This window comes from Danio rerio, chromosome 25 (genome assembly GCF_049306965.1).
Source record: "Danio rerio strain Tuebingen ecotype United States chromosome 25, GRCz12tu, whole genome shotgun sequence".
Lineage (NCBI taxonomy): Eukaryota > Metazoa > Chordata > Actinopteri > Cypriniformes > Danionidae > Danio > Danio rerio.
The window spans coordinates 30,656,811-30,678,845 of NC_133200.1; the positions used below are offsets into that span (position 1 = coordinate 30,656,811).

Below are 22,035 nucleotides of genomic sequence, written 5' to 3' on the forward strand. Positions count from 1 at the left end.
TATATATATATGTTTTTTCTGTGTGAATAATACAAGATTGCGTTTCATGAGACGCGCGGACTTCTGAACTTGGCCTAATAGCTAAATCTCAGAGATCAAGCCTTTCTCTGTCGTCATGCAATATTCATTAAGAACCATATAGTGAAAATATCGCATATGTAAATACAATTTAAATGCCATAATTAGTATAATAATTTTGGTACTCACTATTTGCACTTGCTGTTACAATTATCACACTTTGCGCACATTATGAGGAGAAAAGGCCCCCTCTAGTGGACAAAGCTGAGGAAAACGTTTTATAGTTTGCAGGACCTGTAGGTGTACATTCACTGTATTATCTGGCTATTAAAATAATTTTGGTTTAAAGAGTAAATTGTAACTCACTTATTATTCCGAGAAAATGTTGTCAAATCTGAAATCCGTCACATAAAGAATTCTTGCTTGTGAAATTAGTTTAAGCTCAACGTACCTTATAGCTTCTGGCCAAGGATATTCAAATTACATTTTCTAATTATGGTTTGTTGCAATATATTGAAAAATCCAAACCTTCTGTTCAAATATATATATTTTTATAATAGACCTCAGAACATGAATGGGTGGGCTCGTAAAATACTTCAGCACCACAACACTGAACAGCTCCCATAGCTTATACTCCAATATATTTCAAAGTTATTTGGATAGTTTAGCCAAAAATGTAAATTCTGTCAACACTTATCACATACCTGTTTGAGTTTTTTTTCCTGTTGATCACAAAATAAGTTATTTTGGAAATAAAAAAATCTTAGAAATTGGTACCAAGCAAGCATTTTTTTTAAATATGTCTAATCTAATAGACATAGTCTATAATCGTTTCGACTAAAACAAGGCTAAATTTGGGCTGTCAGTATAAATCTAATAGACATCTAAAATAGGCCTAAAAGGGCGCTATATAAATGTAAGGAGTTATAACTTATTATTATTATTATTATTATTATTATTATTGTCATTATTATTATTTATCTGTCTTCTTGACGACTAGCTAGTTTTGGGCTATTCTTAGATGTCCTTAGACTTTCATTGACAGCTCAAGTTTAGCCTTGTTTTAGCCAAGCTGTTGACGTTTAGATGTCTATTAGACGTCTATTAATCACAAAATTGTTTGCAGAGTAACTTATTGTTTTGCCTACTATGGGAGTTAGTGTTTGTTGGTTTCCAACCATTTTAAATTATATTCTTTTGTGCTCAACAGAGAAAAAACGGCTCGAAAAATGATATGGAACCTAGTGTGATTATATAGGCTAGTGCGACATTCTTTTTTGGCGAATTATCCCTTTAAATAGCCTAAATCCGCCTGCGACCTCCTAACCAGGTTTAACCACGCTGAATTAAATTTCGTATTCGAATTCTATAGCAACTTTTTTTAAGGCTATTTGGCCTAGGCTTAACCTTTTTAGTTTTTGTTTTGTATCCTCAGGCCCATAGCCAGCCTGGTGAAAGGGTTCTTAATTCTCAAAGTTCTTCGCCTCATTTTTTAAATCTATGAAATTTAAATACTGAATTTAGCTAAAATTTTAAGCACACATCAAAATCACACTGTTTGGTGTACCAAAAATAAAGAAATATGACAAATATTTATTTAAATTCAAATGTATTAAATCGTTAGAAAATATAGTGTCTAATTTAAAAAAAAAACTTTAGCCCATTGTAATTTATTAGGCAAATAAACAGGCCTACGCAATTAACTTCCCTCAGTCAGAATTTGGACATTTGAAAAAACAAGCAAACAAACAAAAAACATAACAATTATTTATAGCTTTTTCTGGGCTCTCTTGTAAAAATTGCATTTAAAAATGCATGCAAAACAGTATAGCCAATTTAGTATTCAATTTGATTTTAATATAGGCCACTTTTGGTGCTTCAAACTTTGTTTGGGTCATGTTTTCTTAAGGTCCAAGATTTAAAATGAATGTTACTTGTCAAATGTTTTCTCTGTTTATTTAAAAACAATATAGTAGCAAAAGATGAATTCACTTAAGTCAGATGTTTTTGGATGTTGGACTATTGAAAGATAATTGTTAACATTGGCCAAACTGATTAACTTAAGTCACACCAGGATTCCGCTTGGTCTTAAAGCCTTTTCTAGGTTGTTTTTACTGTTTATGAATGCATAGCAGTCAAAATAGGACAAATGATATGACAAATTCTGAACCTTTTGTCACCCCCCACCCCCACCCCCCACCTCCCTCCCGCCAGCTGGCTATTTTTATGAAATATTGAATTTTTTTTTTTTTTTTTGATGAATTACCATTTGCTTATTATTATTTTTTGACATTTATTTATTATATATATATATATATATATATATATATATATATATATATATATATATATATATATATATATATATATATATATATATATATAACATTCTTGTTCACAGCCGACAAGGTGACTGAACCAGAATTAACTTTTGACATGAGGGAATGATGTCATAATCTTCCTGAAATAATTTTATTTATTTATTTATTTATTTTTGGTTCTTTGTCAAGCATTGATTGATTGAGGGCGAAGCAGTGGCGCAATAGGTAGTGCTGTTGCCTTGCAAGAAGGTCGCTGGTTCGAGCCTAGGCTCAGTTGGCGTTTCTGTGTGGAGTTTGCATGTTCTCCCTGCGTTCGCGTGGGTTTCCTCTGGGTGCTCCGTTTTCCCCACAGTCCAAAGACATGCGGTACAGGTGAATTGGGTAGGCTAAATTGTCTGTAGTGAATGAGTGTGTGTGTGGATGTTTGCCAGAGATGGGTTGCGACTGGAAGGGCATCCGCTGCGTAAAAAACTTGCTAAATTGGCTGTTCAATCCGCTGTGGCGACCCCCGATTAATAAAGGGACTAAGCAGACAAGAAAATGAATGAATGAATGAATGATTGATTGATTGTCAAAAAAAATTATATCCATGCCTAAAACGTCAAAAAGTAATAAAACCAAAGGTTGGGAAACTCGTTACCTCTTAACTGTCACCAAAATGTTTATTTCAGAGTTATAAATGATATACTAGCCTATTCATATGATATATAGTTAGTCAAGATTAAGTCAGGTTTAGACATCGTTTGGGTTTAAACATGTTCTGAAGAATGTCACCTGTGGGACGTGCCCGTTAATCTAAATTAGGGGTTCAAACATTCTTACTCTGCTGAAAACACCTTCTTAAGTAAGAAATGTTGAAGCATAGCTTATTCAGGAACTTTAAAGTGAACGATATGTTGTGGTTTTATTAAAATGCCTTTTACCTCTAAAAAAAGGATAAAACCAATGATGGAGAAATAACTTTTACCTCATCATCACCTCTCTTGTAGAAGAGCGCGAGAGAGAGCGCGAAGGGGTGGGGCATGTTTTGACCGGTTTTCATTCTGCTCAGTCATAAAGCTGCGACGCGACGTCAAGGGCACGAGAGGAGGCAGATCCGCGTTCTGGGTCGGGATTGGTGGAAACTAAGCCAGGGCTCGGATTACTTCACGGAAGCGGAGATGCATTCCAAGCAGCAACAAATATATGTGCTGTAATATATACCGCATGGATAGGTCTAGTTAGCGCCACACTGTTTACCTAAAGTCCTAAAACAGGTCAATCCCGTGGCGTTATTTTCCGCGCCATTCACTTTTACGCGACACAGTCAGTCATCATTGCTGTTTATATATAAACCTACAGTGCATATGACTTCTTGCTAATGTGATTATTCAGCCTGCGCCACGCTGTAGACCACAGGAAACTGCTTAAATCTAAGAGCACAGGTAGGTGGTGACATGTCGTTTGTTTATAAAAATTCATCCAGGCACAATACACTTGTTGATCCAGTATGAAATCAAGCATATGCAGCAGCAAAGGCTTTTTTTCATTAACCATGAGGCTTTGAGGCAGGTCTTTCTATGTTAGGTTTCAAAATAAAACCAATAAATTAGCTAATTTAGCTATATATTATTTTATTAAATAAGTCTGTATTGTTGTTGTTGGTTGTGGTTAACACCACCTTATATTATCTTTTTAAATAGTTTTTCTTGTTAATGCATGTAAATTATTCTTCTCAGAGCAAGTTCCCATTCTGACAGCTTGCCCCATGTAAATGTGACAACATTACCCTTGAGCAACAACAGCAAATATTGCAAGGCTCTTTGTCTGATAATGAAAATGACACACTTTTTAAGATAACCTCACTCTATGAACAGTGGTGGATTTAACCAGTAAGCAAGGTAAGCGATCGCTTAGAGCCCTAGGAATAATGAGGGCCCCCAATTAAATACCTAGAAGTAAAAGTTAAATTATATAAAATGTTGTTTTCTATCATATTTTAAACGGTGAGTTTAAAAATGATTACATCTGCTCAAATGTGTCCCTCACCTTCAATCTTGGACCAGCATTCAAACCAGTAAAGATTTAGTTTTAAAAACAAAACAGTTCATAAATTATGTTTAGTTGTGAATTCATCTTAAGAAAACAAATAGTTTCAAAAGTTTTACAAGTGTTATACATATTATTATTATTCTTATTATTCTTATTATTATTATTATTATTTTGCATTACAATAAAATGTAGAAAATTAGATCGTATGATATTTCTAAACATAATAATTTTAATAACTCATTTCTAATAACTCATTTATTTTATCTTTTCCATGATGACGGTAAATAATATTTACTAGATATTTTTCAAGACACTTCTGTACAAATTAAAGTGACATTTAAAGGCCTAACTACATTAATAAGGTTAACTAGGCAGATTAGGGTAATTAGTCAAGTTATTGTATAACAGTGGTTTGTTCTGTAGACTGTCGAAAGAAATATTGCTTGAAGGGGCAATTTTGACCTTTTGAACTTTGACCTGCTTTTATTCTGGCTGAAATAAAACAAATAAGGCTTTCTTCAAAAGAAAAAATATTATCAGACATGCTGTGAAAATGTCTTTGCTCTGTTAACATTATACATTATTTGGGAAGTATTTAAAAAAAGAAAAAAGGGGCTAATAATTCTGACTTCAACTACGTGTTTCTTCTTTGCAGTAGTTCTAACATGAATATGATGAAGCACATTTACTGACAGATTAGTGTGCAATCCATTAGTTTTTTTTTATTCTAAGAAATTTAAACCACATTTCAAGTTCATGTGGTCATATGACATGCTACATACGATTCATAAGATAAATGCTAGACTTAGTTTGAAATAAATGTTAAACCATCGCAGCACATACAGAAATAGTTCATTAGTTGTTGCTAGTTTTGTGAGCAGCAGTTGAATATCATGGTTATTAATGATCCATTTGATAAATGTAGTCCTCAGAAAAAAAAAATTTGACAGCTGGCAGTGACCAAAAGGAACATATTTGTATACTAAAAGAAGTTATAATATCAGTAGTTTTAAATAAGTGTAACACTTTACAAAAAGTCTGTATTAGTAATTAAAATATAATTGGTCTTTTTAGTGTTATTAGCTCAGTGCATTTATGTTAACAAGCATGTATTTAGATTTTAATAATGCATTAATGAATGTTAAACTTTGATTAATGAATGCTGTGCGTGTTTTATCATTATTAATTTGTCAATAAATACATTTATAACATTAATGAAACCTTATTGTAAAGTGTGACCAAAGTAGTATAGATATTTTCTAACTCAGGTGTGCCCAAACATGACGGGCCAAAAACCAAATTTGATTGAGAGCTGTGGGCTGAAACTCAGTATATCAAACTGCACTTTAAAAAAATGCAGAGTTCCATTCATTCAATTCATTCGGGTTGTCTCAACACAAATCAATTACCTTAACACATTGACGTGGATTAAACAGAAAACAATTAAGTTGTCCCAAAAGAATCTCTAAAGAATTGTGTTATTCCCACTTATTTTACATAAGTAGGTTGAAAAAGCAGCAAAATATATATAGATATATATTTTTGAGTGTTTAATACATAAAACTTTCCATAGCTAATTTCTTAATTTATTTCATATTATTAATAAATAAACAAATATACCCAATTATAATAAATAATGCAATATACCTTTTTACATTTTGTAATGAACTTATTACAATAAGAGTTATTTTAAACCAGTGGAGATCAATGCCAAAACGGTTTTCGAATGTATTTCTCTCCATTACAAACACAGACTGGGTTTCTTCGTCCACTTTTCTGCTTGGCTGTCCTTCACGTTCAATATTGCTTTAGTGGGATTTTCATAAGTGTGTATCGGTTGTAACCTGTGTGTTTTGGAAGCTAGTCCAGTCATGCTGCGTCTTGTGAGGAGCCAGGGCAGAGGGTTTAGGGGCTGCATGTGCTGTCAGCGGAGGTCTCAGCATAACCAGCAGAATCACAAAAGTGTGATCGCCATCCGGCGTGAGGATGTCAACGTGTGGGAGAGACGTGCGCCCCTCGCCCCACGACACGTCAGGGAGATCACAGCGGCTGGACACAAGGTGCTCGTGCAGCCCTCCAACAGAAGAGCCATCCATGACAGAGTGAGTCGTTGAATAACTGTATGCACTATGTTGTTTGCCTTCCTTTGATGGAGAATTTGTGTGTTGCATTGTTATTTAATAGTGGTTACATTTTATTTATGTTATAGAGTGGAAGAATCTGTTTATCAGCATTAATAGTTTGATACGGTTTTTATGGTTTAATGTTAATAGTTTAATAATATTTTTACAGTACTGTGACTGTGTAGACCTTTTTCTTCATTGCTGCATGAAGGGTGCTACAGTGACCAGCGCCTTCCGGTAGGATGCTTAGAACTTCCGTTTAGAAAGTAAAGTCTAGATCCGATATCCAGCGCCGGAAGTGTGATATGCACATCAATATAGCAGCATTTTTTTTTTTTTTTTTGACGCTGTATAACAATAATTAATATTTTTACAGTACTGTGACAGTTTAGGGTTGGAGTGGGGGTAGGCATTAAAAATGACAATTTATTGGTTAATTTAATAGATTACATAATACTCTGTAGGGCTGTGCAATATGGGCAAAATAAACCCTTCATGATTTTCTTGAGCAATATTCAAGAAATAAACAATTTTAATCATGATTTTGTTACAGACAGACTGAATATGTGTATAATCAAATCACCTTTATTGTCACATCATCAGCAGCATGTGTGCTATGATGAGTGATAAGCTTAGGTGTTGGCTCCAGACAGTGCAAAATACAGAACAGAATACAGATGCAAATACAACGACAGTGCAAAATACAGACAGTGCAAATACAATGACTGTGTTAAATACAGACAGTGCAAAATACAACAGCATACTCCTCAAAAAAACAGGACAATTGAAGATTGACAGCGATATGTACAATGAATAGGAGTCTACATAGTTGTAGGCAGTAATGTTTTAAGGATGGATTGGTTAAAGTGCAGTGCATGCTACATATTGATGGTGTGCAGTGAGGGGTATGGAATAGTCTGTGTGAGGTGTGTTGAGTGTTCATCAGCCTGATAGTCTTAGGGAGGAAGCTTTCCTTCAGTCGGCTGGCACGTGACCGGATGCTGCGAAACCATCTGCCTGAGGGTAGCAGAGAGAAAAGTCTATGGCTTGGGTTGCTGGAGTCGCTGATAATTCTCTTGACTTTCCTCATGCACCGCCTGGTGTAGATGTCCAGCAGTTCACACAATCCTAGGTAGGCCTTTGCGATTGCTGCTGGTGCTATTTCCTTACCAGGTTGTGATACAGCCAGACATGATGCTCTCTACAGTGCAGGTGTAGAACGAGCGGAGGATGTGGGGACTCATGGGGGTTTACAGTGTGAAACTGAAACATAGTTCAAAAGAAAAGCAATTAAATCTTTATCAAGCACGTCTCTTAAGCCGACATAAAATAAAAATCACCTCAGGGTTCAACGCTAAGGATTTTTTCTACCTGCCCGATAGGACCAGTTGTTCAGATTTTTACTTTCCCTGCCAATATTTTCACTGGCCCTACCAAAAAAAAGTTTGAAGCTATTTATTAGCCACAAATATAAAAATGTGTCAAAATGTTTGTAAATCTAGAATTTCAATATTTAAAAAAAAAAAAAGTTAATAAATGTATAATGAACAAAATTCAAAGTGTTTTGCAAACAGAAGTAGCAAAATGTGCAGGTATTTTATCGCAAAACATAAGATAGCTGACCTGCCAAACTGATGGCAAACTGTACAAAACACTTCATTTTTTTAGTCGTGGAGTACCCTTGTAAATGTCTGCTTCCAAGACGTTAGAAACAAATGTTTTCCTTTAGCATCATCACTTGATGTTTCCGCCATGTTGCTGTCTCTTCGCTGTACTGGTTGTTACAGAAAAATAACATGCTTACAACATCCAATCAGATTAGAGAAACAGAGAAGTTAGCATTTTAAGTCTTAAAAACACACACTGTTTCTCGATTCTGACTGTATTTGCATACGATTGACAAATATTTACAGACAAATTAAACTTTAGTGACAGGGCATCAGTGGCTTGATCAGGCCAGTAACGATTCTGTCTACTGTCCCGAGCTTCTCTCACGCTGGCCCCGGGCCATCGGCCAGTCCTTATTGTTGAGCCCTGCACCTAGTAAAGCTGTAACAAATTGACTCTATATCAGACCTATGACAAAACAAGTGTGTGTGTGCATGCGTGTGTGCGTGCGTGTTAGCGTACAAGTTGTCAAACTCAAGTAAGGCTCCAATGTTCTGCTTGACCAAATATCTATATATATATATATATATATATATATATATATATATATATATATATATATGTTCACAGATTTGTTTTGTCAATGCATAGATTATAGACCTCTTTGTGACGCTGCCGTGAAATAGGCCGTTCACATATTGATTCTTTTTCATGCTCATGCTTTCCACGTGCTTTTAGATGCAATATCTGGCTGACATACAATTTGAAAACTTTTTGAGGCCCTTAATATGTCCTCTTGATATTTACAACATTTTAATTCAAATCTAATAAGGTTGAGCAGGCTAAAGATTGTTTCTGGTTTTCAGTACTATGAAAAGGCAGGCGCTGTTATCCAGGAGGACATCTCAGAAGCATCTCTCATCATTGGTGTGAAAAGGCCCCCAGAAGAAAAGGTGTACCCCCGAAAGACCTACGCCTTCTTCTCTCACACAATTAAAGCACAGGAGGCAAACATGGGACTCCTTGATGACCTTCTTAAAAAGGTGAATTTTTTTATAGATTAAAAACACACACACACACACAAACTCTCTTTAGTGTTATATGTGTTGGGAAATGTGTATTGGAGGGAATCAGCGTTCACAAGTGACTGATGATCATCATTTTTCTTCTTTTTTTAGGAAGTTCGACTCATTGATTATGAAAAAATGGTGGATCCTAATGGCTACAGAATTGTAGCATTTGGACAGTGGGCTGGTGTTGCAGGTATGGTAGCTTATGATTCAACATCATGTCATTTCAGATTTGAAAAGCAAAATTAAACATTTACATATTACAATTTTTTGAGAACAGCACAACTATTCTAAAGTATCAGAGTCAGTGTTAATAATTTAACACAGGATTTATTTTAATAAGAAATGTGGTTCTTTTAAGGTTTCTGCTTATCAAAGAATACAGAAATACCTATTTTTTTACATTAATTATAAGATGTTTTGTAAGTGCCAAATTAAAATATTAAAAATATTTTTGAAGGATCATGCAACACTAAAAACTGAAACAATGTCTGGAAAATTTAAGTTTGTATCACAAGGATAAATTGGATCTTAAATATCTAACAATACAGTAGAAAACTATTATTTAAAATGTATTTATTTATTTATTTATAGTTTTTTATTATATGGCTGATTTGACTGCTTTTGGTCAAGTCATCATTTTAGTCAGATAATATCTTTTTACACTTAACTTTTGCATGCAAGCAGATATTATTAAATTTTCTTGCTAAATGTTTAACTTGCTGTCTATATCTGTTATAGGAATGATAAACATTTTGCATGGTCTGGGCCTGCGTTTCCTTGCCCTTGGACACCACACACCATTTATGGTATTTTTTATTTTTTTTATTTTTATAATGTAAACTTTTTGGTTAACCACATACATTTGGAGACTTCATATGAATGATTTGTTCATATGGTGGTTCTTACTGTGGCCGAGAAAGCTTAACATGCTGTAATTTAACAAAAAACATCAGCAAATTAAGGAAAGATCTTCACCACTTTGACAGCAGCAAATTGCCACAATGCAAACACATTAAAAAAAAAAACACGCTGTATTTTCACACAACACAAACAATTACGAAAACGTGCTGGATTTTCTCCCAATGCAAAATTTTACAAAAACGTTCTGCATTTTCTCACAACACAGTGGAAATGTTTCAAGGAGACCCTAAAACTTGACGGACCAGGCTATTTAGGTTATGGTTATTTAGGCTAATACATATTAAAGACATGGCAATCGAGATATTAAAACAAACAAAAACTCACCTTTCAACTTCATAGAGTAATAATCACAGCACAGCAGTGTCCATCATGTTTTCGGGTCCCCTTGAAACATTTCTTTTGTGTTCTATTCTTTTTGCGTGGTCAGTGAATCTAGTGCGTTTTTGTCATTTGTTTGAGTTGTGGGAAAATGCAGCGCTTTTTTTTTTTTAATTTGCAGCACATGTACTGTCATACAGATAAAGATCTTTTCTTAATTTGCTGGCATTTTTTGTAGTTCCATGTGTTTTCTTAAATTCCAGCACGTTAAGCTCTCTTGGCCTCTGTATTTTTTTAATTACTCCTATATATTTTTCCACTTGACAGCATATTGGTATGGCACACAACTACAGAAATGTCAGCCAGGCCATCCAGGCAGTAAGGGATTGTGGATATGAAATATCTTTAGGTCTGATGCCCAAGTCCATAGGCCCTCTTACATTTGTATTTACCGGCACCGGCAACGTGTCCAAGGTAAGATTAAGGGTAATGGAACGTAAATAAGGGTAACACTTTAGTTTAAGTACCAATTCTCACTATTATAAACTACTGGCTTATTACCTTATTACGTTGTTAATTACTTATTAAGTAAACATTTATTGTACATTGCTAATCCTACCCAATACCTTAACCCAACTACTACCTTATTAACTATTAATAAACAGCTAATTAGTAGTTTATTATGGCAAAAGTCTGAGTTAATGATTCGTTAATATTGAAAGTTATACTTTGTTGAGTTTTGTTAGTTTTTTGGGGGGAATTTTTATGATAAGTTGAATTCCTTTTATTTTCAACATCTGAAATTCATTGTGTTTCAGATGCCCTAAACAGTGCAAATGTATCCATCTAGCATGTTTACACACACATGCAGAGAAAAAACAGCAAATGAATGGCAAAATTCTTTGTGTGAAATAAATGAAACTGCTTCCCTTTCAGGGCGCTCAAGACATTTTCAACGAGCTCCCCTGTGAATTTGTGGAACCTCATGAACTGAAGGAAGTCTCTTTGAGTGGAGGTATTGCTTCTTTTTTTCCTGAGTATTTTAGTTACACAAAAGAGGTGGTGGGTTTTATGTGAGCTGTTTGCAGTAATTGACACTTTGCTGTGTTCGCAAATTGACTCATGCTAATCCTCTTTGCAGACTTGACGAAAGTGTACGCCACAGTGATCAGCAGACATCACCACCTGATGAGGAGGAGTGACGGACTCTATGACCCCCTGGAGTACGAAAACCACCCTGAGCTCTACACGTCACACTTTAGGGATACTGTAAGTATACAAAAGAAGTGTACCAAGTAGGGCTGGGTGGTATGACAGTATGTACTGTTACAGCAGAAAACATCTCAACCAATTTTTTTATTCCCATGTTTACAGCGACATGTAAATAAGTGGGCAAGGCTAACTGTCATGTGTGTGAGACTAAACCTATGTCTACATGTAAATGGGTGCTCAACAATAAGGGCTCCCCGGTGGCCCAGGGCCAGCATGAAAGACGCTCGGGACAATAGACAGGATTGTTACTGGCCCCTATCGGCCAGTAACGATGACCACGATATTTTTTTCCGGAACCTGGTAACCAGTACAGTGAAAAGATGGCAACATGGCCATCAAACTATATGAGACTAAAGAAAGCTTCTGTTTCTAAAGTCCTGGAAGCAGACAACTACATGGGTACAAAATTAAGAATATGGAAAAAAGAAAAAAGTTGTCAGTTTGGCAATCCATTTTTATAAAAATAATTTAGAGTTGCAGTAAAATACCAGCACATTTTTTCATACTGCTCTTTCGTTTGCATAAAATCTTGAATTTAGCTCATTATACATTTATTAATATTTTTAAAATGTTTCAATTCTAGATTCACAGACATTATTTTGCCACATTATTTAAAATATGTGATTAAGAAATAGCTATTAACTTTTTATTTTTTATGGTGGGGCCAGTGAAAACTTTTGCAGGGCAAGTAAAAATCTCAACCACTGGCCCGATCGGCCCAGTAAAAAAAATCTTAGCGTTGAACCCTGGTATATATATATATATATATATATATATATATATATATATATATATATATATATATATATATATATATATATATATATATATATATATATATATATATATATATTTAAATATATTCTTTAGTATTGTGTAGGGCAGGGGAGAGCAAACTTGTCCTGCATAGTTTTGCTCCAACTCTAATCAAACACACCTGAACATGCTAATCAGGGCTTTACATTAACTTTTTTGATCACCAGCCACTGTGACTAGTAGTTTTCCAACATTACTAGCCACTTGCCATTTTCACTAGCCACAATTTTGTTGTTGAGAAAATATATTTTATACACATGATTTTGACATGCTAAAATTGCTTGATTTTAGATTTTGCATTATCTCCACATACCTCGTCATTCATTTGTGTGTCATGTATGAGCTTGCTCAATAATCATGAGCAAATGGGTCATGGTTTCATAGTATTACAATTAGTTTTTATTTCACATAATTTTTTTACCATAAGGATTTACCAAATTGATCTCCGACCGCACCAAACATAAACAATTAATTATTTCTCAGCCACAAATTTTAAATGGGTAAAAACAAGCTAAATATAGCTGTATGCTATACTTTTTATTTAACAAAACATATGCACAGTAATCTGTCCTGGCCCAAATCACCAGTTAACTACACATAAATGGGGAGTTAATCTCCTATTAAAGCAATGTTATTGTAAAAAATGACAATTAAACCATATTAACGCAAAAAAAAGCAGATTAAAAAAAAAAAACAATAATGAAAGGATGATCACACACACACGGTTAAGGTTAGACCCATCAATAATCTGTTTAAAGAATATTTAAAGCAAAAGCAACCGGTGCTGCTTACAAAAAGACAAATCTGGAGCAGCAAGACTGTGGGTGCATGTTCATCACTTTTTGTCTAGTCTACCTGAAAGAGAACCGATCACATCAGTTGTGTTTCTAGACACAGTTGCTTCACGCTCGCATCACCTCAGCTGTTAGCGTGAGTGATTATCCTCTCATTCGGTATTCACCTGCTTTCTATTGCTTGCGCAAACGCAATTACTTTTGTCAGTCATGTTGCTTCTCAATTCTCAGATCGCCTTTGCATGCATATTGGACCATCCTTATTGTCGAACCCTGCTTTTAAGAATTATTATCTGGGAAAAAATGTTTTCAACCAGCCAAAGTGGCTAATGGGAGTGTCTGTCTTACCCGCCACGCCTGAAATCTTCCCGCATTTGGCGGGTGTTAATGTCAAGCCCTGATGCTAATCAGTGTCTTATCACTAATTATCTGTAAGCAGGTTTGTTTGATCAGAGTTAGAGCTAAACTGTGCAGGACATCGGCCCTCCAGGACAGAGTTTGCCCACCCCTGGTTTAGGGCCTCCTATTGCAGCCAATAGAGCATTAATTCAGCTTAGGAATGACAGATCCAAGTGACCAGAGGGATTTTAAGCTTGCAGAATAGTGGCCAGATCACTACGTTTCCTAACTCGCTTGTCTAAAACACCCTAAACTGGCTCAATAAGATTTGATTATATCGGGTAACTGTGCAGGCCATGGGAAATGTTCGACTTCACTTCCATGTTTATCAAACCCATCTGTCACCAGTTTTGCTGTGTGCATTAGTGTATTATCATAGTGATACAAATCACTGACTTCAGGAGACAATGTTTGAACCGTTGGATACAGTTTTGAAAATACCTGTGTTTATGTGGACTAGTGAATAAAGGAAGCACTGACTGGAGCAATCCTAGTATAATCAGGTTAGAAATCCACTATTTAGATGAAATGTTTGGGATTGACGATTTGCATCTGTGAATGTGAGTACAGAAATACTCTGTGTACAATATCTCTTCAAGACTTTCTTTGATAATCAGCATCACAGACATGGCATTGGTTGTCATGCACTATGACACACTACACAAGAAGAAATGATTAAATCTTGTCGTCTCCAACGAATAATCATGACGCCTTACATCACGCAAATAGTTTTGAAATAGGGAAAGAAGTTGTTTATTTTAAACTAGGCTTAAGTGGCTTAAATTGTGCTAGATTCATTATTAACTGCCAGTAGACAATATTAGCCTTAAGAATTTGCCAAACATTTACTAGTGTGACCATATTTGTGGTGAAAATGCCCTAAAGATACATTATTGTTTTCACACAGGTGGCCCCTTATACAACTTGTCTAATAAACGGTATATACTGGGACCCTCATACACCCAGACTGCTGAGGAGACTGGACGCCCAGCGGCTGATTAGACCTGTTGTAACTACATCATCGTCAGCTGATTATGGCTGCCCTGCTCTTCCCCACAAGTGAGCTCCTGCTATTATTGTTGCTAGTCATATAACAAAAGCACACCGTAAAGTTTTCTAAAAGGTGGTTAGACCTTTCTATAAATAATGACAGGAATTGTTTATTTATATTTATTTTTTTTACATCAGGTTTTTGGCCATTTGTGACATTTCTGCAGACACCGGTGGCTCCATTGAGTTCATGACTGAGTGTACAACTATTGAGAAACCTTTTTGTATGTATGATGCCAACCAGCATATTGACCATGACAGGTACTACTACTACTTCCTCCAATATATATAATATTTTGTTATATATTTATTTATATTCAAAATATACATGTTTATTTGTTCTATTTATTTGTTGTTTAAATGTATATCTTGTTCTACATGGTGACGAAATGAGAAAAACTTCAAAGCCTTGTGTTGATTTACAGACTTGGGTTGAATTAAATTGAAATTGAATTGAAATCAGAAAAGAGATTTGTAATATCTTGAACCAATGTCAACTTTCAATGTTAAGGAACAGTTCTTGCCAGTCTTTCAAAGCTAAAATTTAAAGATTTTTCTTCTTATTATATTTTTGAATGTTCTTTTTTTTTTTGGCAAATTTGTATCTGTAATAAACTGCAAAGCTAATTTGAAAATATCTTGTCAATTATAGCTCATTTAAATACTATCAAACTATGTAAATTCAGAGGTGACCCAAAAACCAAGTCCAACACTTTAATGAGAGTTGACCATCGTTAGGACTTTTCCACCCCATTGCCCTCTACTCATACGAATGTGAATGTGCCAGACTGGAAATGCAAACTGAACGTCACTGTAGAGTTAAGCATGGTGAACTCTGATCTGGAAATTTACATCAACTGAATGCGTAACAACAATCAAAGATTAAAATGTTACTTCTTTGTTTAGAAATTTTTAATATGGAGCAATCACTCGTTTTAAGAATGTCACATCTTCTTGTTTATTCCCGCTCCTTTTTCTCAGCTGTGTTGAATTTTGCATGCTCACATTCTAGTGTGACTATTGCTGAAGTCAGGATATGCTGATTAAACTGCATTCGTGCAGTACCACTCATTAAAAGTCAGGGAATTTCATATTTATTTTTTGTCCAAGTTATGGAATATCAGGGTATTTTTGTTTTCTATTTTAGTCATTTTTCAATTTATTCAAATTATTTTATTTTCTTGACCATGTTATTTATTATGTTGTTTCACTTGTTTTGCCTGTTGTTATGGTTAGACTATTTTTCATTTTATATGCTGTTTTATTTCTTTCCCACCTGGCAACCAGCAATCAAATTTAGTCACTTGACTATACCCGTGTATGTGTGTGTGTTTGTGTACTGTGTTTTAGTTTTTGCTCAACCAGTCACTCCTTGATTTTGCATAAAGAGAGTTTTGCAGCCAAAATATTGCGGTGACTTTTTAATAGATTTAGTGGCAATATTTACACCTTTTTTTGTGTTGTTTTCCTCTGAAATTATACTTATACTTACTTTTTTTTTACATTAAGGACTATTGGTTTCTGTTATCTATGACAACTTTTGACAATAAGCAGTTTCTTTATGCAAATATAATTTTTGTATTATATTTTTGTATATTTAGAAGTTCATGTCCTAGCTACACTGTAAAAATATCCAGTAATTAAAAGGTTCTGTATTTTCATAATTTGTGTTTTTTTTTTTTCATTTATGAATTGCATTGTGACCATAATCTTTGCTTTGTTGCCTTTAATTTTAAAAATTCAGCATTGCAGTTGACTTTTAAAAGTGACTTTTAATAAAAAATGTTAGTAGTTTGAAACTTTATATTGTATAAGAAATAAAATATAGAGGTTTAAGTCCATAAAATAACAGAAATAGTACTGGAAGTTTATTTTCAGGTTTTATTATGCCAAAATTTTCAACACAGCCAGACAAAATATTACTTCAAACTATTAAAAAAAGTCAATAAAAGTAACATTTTTCACTTTTCAATATCAAAATATTAGAGAAAAGTTCAAGATCACATAATTCAATTCAAAGCATAATTAAATGATAAAAAATAGATTTAAGATAACTTGCAAACTCCTTTAAATTTTGTAGCAATGTTTGCAATAAATTTAGCATTCAAAGTATCACAAAGTTCAACAGGGACTGCTTGACACAATAACGGCCTATTTTTCTAATCTTTAGAAATCATGCAAATTCAGTCTGGGAATTTGACATTTTCTTAGATTGGGAAGCTTGATCCTTGTTTCGTTGCATTTCTCATGTGTTTAAACAGTCCTATGTGGTATTGATATATATAGTTGAAGTCAGAATTATAAAACCCCCTGAATTATTAGCCCTGTTTATTTTTCCCCCGATTTTTGTTTAATGGAGAGAAGATTTTTTAATACATTTCTGAATGTAAACGTTTTAATAATTAATTTCTAATAACTGATTTATTTTATCTTTGCCATGATGACAGCACATAATATTTTACTAGATATTTTTAAGACAATTCTGTACAGCTAAAAGTGACATTTAAAGGCTTAACTAGGGTAACTAGGCAAGTTATTGTATACTGATGGTTTGTTCTGTAGACTATCGAAAAAATATATAGCTTAGTAATTTTGACCTTAAAATGTTTTTTAAAAAATGTAAAACTGCTTTTATTCTAGCCGAAATCAAACAAATAAGTAGCCGAAAAAAACATGACTTTCTCCAGAAGAAAAAATATTATCAGAGATACTGTGAACATTTCCTTGCTTTGTTAAAGATCAATTGGGAAATATTTAAAAAAAGAAAAATTTCAAAGTGGGTTAAATAATTTAGATTTCAACTGTATTTACATTCAGATAAACTATAGGAACGATTGTGAAAAACTTTGTATCTTTATCTTGCTGCAAATATATCTATCTATATATATATATATATATATATATATATATATATATATATATATATATATATATATATATATATATATATATATATATATATATATATATATATAATCATATTTAAAGCATCCTCTGATTTCTTTGTTTCTCTTCTCAGTGTTGAAGGTAACGGCATTCTCATGTGCTCCATTGACAACCTGCCTGCCCAGCTGCCAATTGAGGCCACTGAGTATTTTGGTGACCGACTGTTCCCTTACGTCATGGAGATGGTAAGATGTGACAGGGTGGTCACGGTGAGATACTTTACTAGGTAGATGATTGCTTTGAACATGCTGCTCTGGTACAGATTGAGAGAATCTACAGTTTTAGTTTCTTTGCTGGTTTTAATTTTAATATATTGTGGATCCCCCTTTTTGGGGATTTGAGCAGATTTGATATGGTTGCTTTTGTTCCACAGCTCCCATCAGATGCCACCAAACCACTGGAGGAAGAGGATTTCTCTCCACAAGTCAGAGATGTAAGACTGTGATTATTTTTCTTTGTTAAAGAAACACTACACTTTTCATTTTACAACTCCACCACAGTTAAAAAATGAGTTTTATCATTTTTAAATCCGTTAAGTGGATCTCTGGGTCTGGCGGGAACACTTTTAGCTTAGCTTAGCTTAGCATAGGTCGTTGATCAGGTTAGACCAATAGTGTCTTGCTCAAAAAAATGTACAAATAGTTGCATTGACTTTCCTATTTAAAGATTGACTCTTATGTAGTTACATCAAGTACTAAGAATGACAGAAAATAAAATGTTAGCATCTTTGTTTTACTTTGTTAAAGGAACAATACATTTTTTAATTTTACAACTGAAATGGTAGCCCCTTTGGTTAGCATCTTTATTTTTCTTTGTTAAAGGAACACTCCACTTTTCATTTTACAATGCCCATGCAGTTAAACGGTTGAGTTTTAGCATTTTTGAATCCATTCAGCCAATCTCTGGGTCTGGTGGAAACACTTTTAGCTTAGCTTAGCATAGGTCATTGAACCAGATTAGACCATTAGCATCTTGCTCAAAAAATGTTTTAGTGACTTTGTTATTTAAATATTGAGTTTTCTCTAGTTACTTTGTGTAATAAGATTAACAGAAAATGAGAAGTTGCTATTGTCTGGGATAATACGTCTAGGAACTATATTCTCATTTGGGTGTAATAATCAAGGAACTTTGTTGCTATACTATGGCTAAATCAAGTGCAATGATATGCAGATTATAACTTTGGGTCCAAGTGAATGGCTTGGTGATTGGGACTATTTTCAAGGGCTCTGTAATATCAGTGTGCCTGCTGCATCGATGGTATAGCAGCAAAGTTCCTTGTATATTATTTTAGAATGAGAGTAGTTCCTAGCCAAATCAGCCTAAAATCTTTCCATATTTCTTTCGTCTTAGTACATGATGTGACTACAGAACAGTTTAGCTTTTAATACTCAAATTTTTATAGCAATACTTTTTATTTTTATTTTTTGAGGGAGATGCTAATGGTCTAATCGTTTTCAATGATTTATGCGAAGCTAAGCTGCAACCGCCAGATCCGAAAATCAGCTGAATGGATTCAAAAATGATTTGTAAAATGAATCTGCTTTCAAATAAAAGAGAGTGTTCCTTTCAATCAATCTTGTACCATGGTGGAATGTGAAGTTGTGTTTGTTTGCAGTCTTAAACTTGTGCACAAAATGTTGCACAGAAGGAAGTCTGTGCAAAAATGCATGTAAAACTTGAATCAGAGCGAAATGGGCAGCATTTCAGCTTGAGTCTATTCCCACAACTATTGATTTGTCGGTATAAAACTAAAGCTAAGAAATCTGCAATTCACAGTTATGTTAAGTTTGATGTGAGGAACACTGATTTTAAGTTCATAGCAGCACCAAATGGCAATTTGCGAAAATTATTATGGAAACCTGGCTACTAATTTAAAGCATTCCAAGAAGTGAGCTTTATATCCATCCTTATTCATGTAACAAAAGCAATTCTGTATCCTGTTTAATCCAACAGTTTGATTTAAATTAAAATCTGAATTAAATGTGAACGTTAAAGTATTCTTAGTTCAGTACTGAATGGAGCATAGTAATGGTTTTGGTGTTTGTGATGTAAAAGTACTCAAAATCACGCATCCAAATGCAGTAGTTTAAGTTAGCATCTTTAAGCGGATTTATTTACAATTTAACTCTTTAAATGTTAATGTTTTAATAAACAATTTAAAAGTATTATTTTTCATTTGCATTCTTTTACATCTAGGCTGTAATCACATCCAACGGGAAGTTGACACCTAAGTTTGAATACATTCAGAAACTTCGAGAAAGGAGGTAAGAGTTTTCTTTCCTTGAAGTGAGTGTAAACACTTGTAATATTAACGGTAGCTCTGAAAGCGTTTGTCCTAATAAACAGTGGCCAAAATATGTTTTATAAGAACAGAATTACTTGTAATATTGCTTTGGGTGGTTTGCTTACACACGGAGGAAGGTGCTCTGATTCTGAAGATGTTTCCAAAGGTTAAAAGACAGGTAAAAACATTGCCGCATCCCAGCTCTCAAAAGCCTGTAGCCTTGATAGGCTCTTTTATCACTTTAGAAGAATTTTTTTTGTCACTCCTGAATGTAGACACTGCTTTTGGTATGTTAGGTATGCGAAAGAGAAGAATGCATGTTAGTCTTCCAGTGTCGATATAGACCCCCTTTCCTTTTGCAAATAGTAAAAACTATATAAAGTTAACATGTTATACTGTAGCATTACAGTGGAGTGAGGATGAATTAGTTCACGTTAGAAATAATTGATTATTAATAATTGATGCGGCTACAACATGAAATTTATTTTTTGCATATAGCACGATTACCACACCTTACAAAATAGATACTATATATATATATATATAATTATTATTATTATTATATATTTATATATATATATATATATATTATTATATATTTATATATATATATATATATATATATATATATATATATATATATATATATATTATATATATATATATATATATATATATATATATATATATATATATATTTTATTATATATATATATATATATATATATATATATATATATATATATATATATATATATATATATATATATATATATATATATATATATATATATATATATTATTTGAACACATTTGTGAAGTGTGTGTTTTTGTCCTGAACCAGCTCCTATGTGTAGTGCATTGTAAAATATGCTTGGTTACATGCAATTCCTTCATGTTGTCCTAACACAAATCTAGTAAGTGAATATATGTTTAAGTTAATTTAACCCTACAAATTTAAGTGGATTTCACATAAAATAAATAAAAAAAAACTCAAGAATTGTGTTGATTCATTTTACATTAGTAGATTGTGAATATTTGAGTAGTATTTTTTAGAATAGTGATATGAAACCATAAAGCAGAGACATGTCTGGAACTACTTTAGTTGTGGTAAAAATTGGACACAGAATGTCATTAACCAATCAGAATCAAGCTTTCAACAGCTCCGATTTAATGCTCTGGTAGCTTCAGATGAACATATATAGCTATAAACAGTGAAAGAAAAAGCCATCAAATAGACCCATGAGGGCAAGTCAAATTATGTATTATGGATATCAATGATATATAAATGGAGCACAAGAGAGGTCCAAGAACTGATGCCTGAAGAACCTCAGACTAGCTTGTAAGCTCTTTATATATTGATAGCTCTTGCATGCTTTCTATAAAGAAAAGGCTGTATGCAATGTGAGCACTCCAGTACTGTAGATTGGCATGCAAAGATAAGTCAATGGTGTCTCTCGAATGTGTCTGTAACGTTTCAGCTTAAAATACTCATCCAATCATTTATTATAGCCTCCTAAATGTGTAGTTCTCGTAAAACTCATTCTTGATGTGCAGCTGATCATAGAGAGTTGGAACAGATCTTTTAATGCCAGTTTCTTTGCAAATCCTCGTCTGTAAACACATTACTACAAAGACATGTTATTATGCTCCTGTCAATCAATTCGGTGGGCTTGGAGTGTTTATATCACTCCAATAGGACAGTGGACATTCTATTTAAACACACAGTTCTGTCCAAATTGCTTACAAAAGTTGATTTTGCATATTAAGTGGCCTTTAAAAACTGTTGTAAAACAAAAGATCTGTTGTTGCACAAATATTTTGACTGTTTGAAAATATATTTAAGGTCTAGTTTTTGCTTTTTGATGTTTTGCTTTCTATTCCAGATCAAAACATAGTATTGTCCATCAGTAAATAAATGCGGCCATTTCTTCTTTCTTTCTTTTTAGTGAACTAGTCTGCATTAAGGAAAACAGGAGCCTCATTAGAAACGAACAGATGGCCAAAAAGTCAAGGTTATACAAAGAGTGGCCAACACCAAATACATACATTCCTGATACA

The 22,035-nt window shown here is 33.7% G+C and overlaps 1 protein-coding gene across 16 annotated transcripts in view; it reads left to right on the forward strand.

The window, feature by feature from the left end:
* Positions 1-3,695: 3,695 nt before the first annotated feature.
* Positions 3,696-22,035, forward strand: part of aass (aminoadipate-semialdehyde synthase) — a 56,906-nt gene continuing 38,566 nt past the window's right edge. For 8 of the 16 annotated variants that reach the window (XM_073942087.1, XM_073942089.1, XM_073942093.1 and 5 more), the window contains exons 1-13: positions 3,696-3,763; positions 6,235-6,472; positions 8,968-9,144; positions 9,280-9,364; positions 9,913-9,980; positions 10,741-10,887; positions 11,350-11,428; positions 11,555-11,682; positions 14,602-14,753; positions 14,883-15,005; positions 17,764-17,875; positions 18,064-18,123; positions 19,887-19,954. In XM_073942087.1, the coding sequence (XP_073798188.1) occupies positions 6,242-6,472; positions 8,968-9,144; positions 9,280-9,364; positions 9,913-9,980; positions 10,741-10,887; positions 11,350-11,428; positions 11,555-11,682; positions 14,602-14,753; positions 14,883-15,005; positions 17,764-17,875; positions 18,064-18,123; positions 19,887-19,954 (1,430 nt within the window). In that variant the 5' untranslated portion in view covers positions 3,696-3,763; positions 6,235-6,241. Of the gene's footprint in view, positions 3,764-6,230; positions 6,473-8,967; positions 9,145-9,279; positions 9,365-9,912; positions 9,981-10,740; positions 10,888-11,349; positions 11,429-11,554; positions 11,683-14,601; positions 14,754-14,882; positions 15,006-17,763; positions 17,876-18,063; positions 18,124-19,886; positions 19,955-22,035 lie in introns of those variants that run through there. The other 8 variants (XM_073942085.1, XM_073942086.1, XM_073942090.1 and 5 more) reach the window with 3 other exon arrangements.